Raw genomic sequence first — 5,286 nt, 5'->3', positions numbered from 1 at the left:
TCACTGGGCTAAAGGTCTCTATGTAGTCCCGACCAAACTCTTGGTTATACCCTTTTGCAACAAGTCGCGACTTGGAGCATTTGTGCGAGCTGTCGGCATTGTACTTGTCTTTGTACAACCATCTGCAGCCAACTACATTGGTGTGAGGTTTTCGAGGAACAAGATCGTACGTTCCGTTACGAGCAAACGCATCAATTTCTATGGACATGGACCCTCTCCACTTCTTGTCTTTGAGAGCTTGAGTAACCGTCGTTGGTTCCGCAGCTCGAGTTGATAGCAGCACCGCAGAGTAATTGTATTTGGGGTTGGGCTTTGATATCTGATTCTTTCTCCGAGTAACCATGGAGTGTTGATTCGGAGGTGGAGGAGACGGTGAAGGTGGTGGCGACGATGATGATGGAGAGGTCGCGGATGAATGATGGTCTGACGAGGAGCCAGAGGTCAGAGATGGCGATGGTGTGGGCATGTGTTCGCCATGATGTGCGCTGGAACCAGTCGACAACTCTGCGCTCACAGTATGATTGTTAGTAACACTAAGAGAAGGTGTAGTAGAAGATACCTGTTCTGACGAGTGAGGTTCTGAGCTCGTGGTTCTCTGAGTATCCTTGAAGAACCAGTTTGTTAGTGGCAGAGAAGTAAATACCATGAGTCGGAGTGCCGGCAAGATATCGCAGTATTCTCTTGGCCGCTTGCCAGTGATCCTCTGTTGGCATGTGCATGAACTGAGACAGTTTGTTGACTGCAAAGGCGATATCCAGACGCGTGAACTGGAGGTATTGAAGGCTTCCGATGAGGCGTCTGTACTTTGTGGGATCCGCGAGAGCGATACCCGAGTGGAGATGGAGTTTTGGTGAGGACGCCATAGGGGTGGTGACGGGTTTGGCATTGGTCATGTCGTATTTATGCAGCAGATCGATAATGTATTTTCGTTGACACAGGTGAAGCCCGTCTATGGTTCGATGTGCTTCTACACCGAGGAAATAATTGAGGTCTTCTGGGTCCTTAACTGAGAACCGCTCTGCAAGCAAGGTGAGAATGCGCTGAATACCAGTCACTGTATTTCCAGTGATCAAGATGTCGTCAACATATATGAGAAGATAGATGTGTTGGCCAGCAGTGTGTAGAATGAACAGCGATGTGTCAGCGAGAGAGTTCTGAAAGCCGAGACTGAGAAGGAAGGTTTTGAGCTCGACATACCATGCCCGTGGGGCTTGTTTGAGACCATAAACTGCTTTGTTGAGGCGACATACATAGTCCGGTTTGTCTGCGTCGACGAACCCTGGTGGTTGGTCCATATAGACTTCCTCAGTCAGAGTACCTTGTAAGAACGCGTTGTTGACATCTAACTGTTTGATAGGCCATGAGTTACTTACTGCGACATCAAGAACAAGGCGCAAGGTAGTGGACTTGATCACTGGGCTAAAGGTCTCTATATAGTCCCGACCAAACTCTTGGTTATACCCTTTTGCAACAAGTCGCGACTTGGAGCATTTGTGCGAGCCATCGGCATTGTACTTGTCTTTGTACAACCATCATCACCCTCCACATTGTACCAATACACATTCTGAAACTCGCGTTGAAAGATGCCGAGAGCCTCTGGAGTTTTCGGGTACAAGTGGACGTGACCATCAGTATCAGCTATCAGATGCAAACGTTGCTCCATTGAATCGGTAAACAACGGAAGAGGCATAACTTGGACAACGGAGTGGCCAATATCTGATGAGCTAATCTCCTTCCCTGTGTACACATCTACAAATGAAAGCACACCGGGGGAACTTGAATCTGATCCGCATCTGCCGACTACGAGAACTGAGGGATTCTCGTCCATGGCGTGGTGATGAGGGACCTGCCATTGGTACAAGCTAATACCGCTGGGGCGTGCACAGGCTGGAGAGTTTAGCAGCGTAGACCAGACAATCCTCCCGTCTCCAGTGTGCAGAGCGAAAAGCTTTCCAGCTCGAGTAAGTGCTATGAATAATTTACGAAAGCCGTTATGGTCACGGGTGAGTTTGCTCCTTCCAGAGCTCTTCATCCTCATTTCTTGAATTGCTACCACATCCTCTGGGCTTGCTAGCAACAAGGACCCCTTGAGCTTCAGGATGTGCCCCTACAGAAACAAGATCAATTGATTAGGGTGAGAAAACAAGAAGAATGTGCTTTATCTTATAGTGCTTATAGTGCTGGGCATTTGGGTTTTTGGTTCGGTTCAGGTTATTCGGTTTTCTGGTGTTTAGGACCCGTTTAGGAACTTGACATTTTTTAGGATCGGATCCGTGTTCAGATAATGTCGGGTTCGGGTTTCTATTTTTTTATAAAACCCGAAGTGGAACCTAATTAGAAATAGTTCGGATTTAAAGCCCAAAACCCCCAAAAATCTGAGTTAAACCCAAAAAAATATTCGGGTGATTATTTTTTTGATATTTTTCATTTATAATTGGCAAAAGCATAGGTCCAGTACTTCTTGGGCATTGACGCATGAGTAAGCAAGGTGAGGCCAGTCTCAACAAGATGGCGGTGCTTTCTCTTTGATATTCCGTTATGTTCAGGCGTGTGGGGAGGGGAGGTGAGGTGAGAGATGCCAGCGTCGGCGAGAAGTTGTCTGAGGGCGATAAACTCTCCTCCATTATCTGAGTAGAGAGTCCCTATTTTAGTCGAGAGTTTGTTCTCCACAAGCGATTTGAATGTCTGGAAGGTAGCCTTGACTTGTGATTTGAGTTTGAGCGGAAAGACCCATGTGTAGCGGCTGAAGTGATCTATTAAGACCAAGTAGTACTTGTAATTGTCAACAGATTCTATAGGTGAACTCCATAGGTCAGTGTAAACATATTCGAGAGGACGAGAAGAGGTGATTGTGTTTTGAAAGAAAGGCAGTTTATGGGATTTATTGATAGCACAATCTGAGCACAAAGTGTTTGGGGTTACAGATTTGGTGCAAGGTAAGGAAAAATTGGAAACAACACTTTTAAGAATAGAAGCAGCAGGATGTCCTAGGCGAAAATGCCAATCAGACAAAGTTATTGTTGGGTTTGAGGAAGCAAAGAAAGCATGAAAGGTTGATGGTTGGGTTGGCCACTCATACAGCTCATCCTTGGTCTTGCCTTGGATTAACGGGACCCCCGAGCTGAGATCCTTCACCTGAAAAGAAGCAGGGAAAAATTCCACAGAAACCTTATTAGCATTACATAGACGATATACTGAGATAAGGTTCTTTTTGATATTTGGTACACACAGAACATTGTTCAATAGCAGGTTGCGAGTATTAGAGGGCATAGAGATGGAACCAGTGTGAGTAATGGAGAGACGAGAACCATCACCAATTAGAACCGAGTCATCTCCAGTGTATGGATGTTGAATTGACATGTTGTGAAGGTCGCTTGTCAAGTGATGAGTCGCACCAGAGTCCATTAACCACGCATTGGAGGGGTATTGAGTCGCGACAGCTACATTTGCGCGAGGTTGCCATGGACGGAACGGAGAGGCGCCTGTGTTTGTGGACTGTTGGAACATCTGAGGGCACCTCCTAGCACTGTGTCCGAAGACACTACAGATTTGGCACTTGCCTTGATATCCCCTTGACTGCTTGTACTCTTGTTTCTGAGTGTTGTAGGCCGGAGCTTTGGAGTTGTTGTTCCAGTTGTTGCTCCAGTTGGAGTTTTGTCCTCGTTGCTGGTGATGTTGTTGTTGTTTAGGACGAGAGGAAGCAACGTTCGCAGTCATAGGGATTGCGTTCGAGACAGGCGTGGAGATTGCTAAGAGCTTTGCTTCTCTGTTTATGAGCTTCTCATGAATCTCCACGATAGAAGGAGAGGTGTCTCGCCCTTCGATCTGCTCGGTTACAGCCTTGTAATCATCAGGTAGACCATCAATTATGTATTCCACTTTATCTTCATGATCCAAGGGCTTCCCAAGTAGAGCTAGTTGATCAAAACGAGTGGTCAGGCCTCGCATGTAGTCGTCGATAGTTTTGTCCCCCTTAGTGTACTGCTTTAGCTGAAGCCGGAGTTGTTGAATGTGGCCTCTGCTTGGAGTGGCATACGTAGCACTGAGGGACTTCCACATCTCATAAGCAGTCGTTGTGTTGGTGACAAGTGACTGGATCGAAGGCGACAGAGTTCCTAATAGGCCACTGTATATGAGACGATCTTGGCGGTGCCACTTCGTGTGTTCTGGGTTTGTGACAGTCTCGTCATCGACAGTGATCGTTGGAGGAGGGGCTGGTGAAGATCCATCGAGGTGACCAGCTAAAGCGTAGCCGTCAAGTAACGCATGGAGCTGAAGGTTCCACGTCATGTAGTTCGTTGATGTGAGTTTGTTGATGTTAACCATGTTAATGTTGAGAAGAGGTTTTGTGGCGTCGAGTTCTTCAGCGATAGCAGCCATGGTGTTTTTGGTGAGGAGAGATCGAGATCGGGATGAGATGATGGTGTGGCGGCTGCTAAATTTTTTATTTTATTTAGGGTAATCGGTATTGCTCTGATACCATGTAGAAGTTGTATTTCATATATATTTCACAATGTACAAGGGTTCCAATATATACACAAGAAGACTAGGGAAGATATTAACAACATTCCTTAAAGAGAGGAACTAGAATATTATGCAGTAAATGGTAGATCTTCATCGTATATTCTTCTTATCCTTACATCTTCATCGTTATGTTCGGAGGAATCTGAAGGTGGAGAAGGAGTGGCTAAATCGATGGTGGTCGTTGGTTGCCCTAATTGCATCATGTACATCATCATGTCTTTGGATAGTAACCCTAGATGCCCTAGATGCAACAGCCAAGTTTTGCTTGATTTTCTCACACGAAACAATAGCAAAAAGAGTATTAATTAAAAATATCCAACTAAGAATGTTCTTTTCTCTTTATGATTTTTATTCATTTATTGCCATTTGCCACATATATTGATAGTTTAAACTAGGCTACGATGAACGTACGTATGTATTCATAAAACCGAAATTCTATATACTTCTGTTTTTCAAGAACTTCGCTGATTACTTTTATTATGTGTATTAAAGTTAAGCGATAAATATTAACTAGACTCTGATCCGCGCTGGCGCGCGGATATGAATTTTCGGTTTTTGGTTATTTATTTAACTAAATGATGTATTTGTAATATTTGATGTATTATATTCACCAAGTAAATAATTTTTTGGCATCTTAAACCATCTATTTATGATGAATATTCGATATCATATACAAAATTGAACAAATAGACGTAATTAGAGAATTGTAGACGATATATAAAAACAATGGTTATTAATGTAAAATATGAAGAAATATTATAT

At 44.3% G+C, this 5,286-nt stretch overlaps 1 protein-coding gene across 1 annotated transcript in view; it reads left to right on the top strand.

The window, feature by feature from the left end:
* Window positions 1-4,900, top strand: part of LOC106313862 — a 6,793-nt gene extending 1,893 nt beyond the window's left edge. Inside the window, exon 3 of the mRNA XM_013751783.1 lies at window positions 4,641-4,900. Within this exon, the coding sequence (XP_013607237.1) occupies window positions 4,641-4,833 (193 nt within the window). The 3' untranslated portion in view covers window positions 4,834-4,900. The remainder of the gene's footprint in view (window positions 1-4,640) is intronic.
* The last annotated feature ends 386 nt before the right edge of the window (window positions 4,901-5,286 follow it).

This window comes from Brassica oleracea, chromosome C9, assembly GCF_000695525.1.
Source record: "Brassica oleracea var. oleracea cultivar TO1000 chromosome C9, BOL, whole genome shotgun sequence".
In the NCBI taxonomy this organism is placed as follows: domain Eukaryota; kingdom Viridiplantae; phylum Streptophyta; class Magnoliopsida; order Brassicales; family Brassicaceae; genus Brassica; species Brassica oleracea.
The sequence above is the reverse complement of the archived record's forward strand: the minus strand, read 5'-3'. Positions and strand labels throughout refer to the sequence as shown.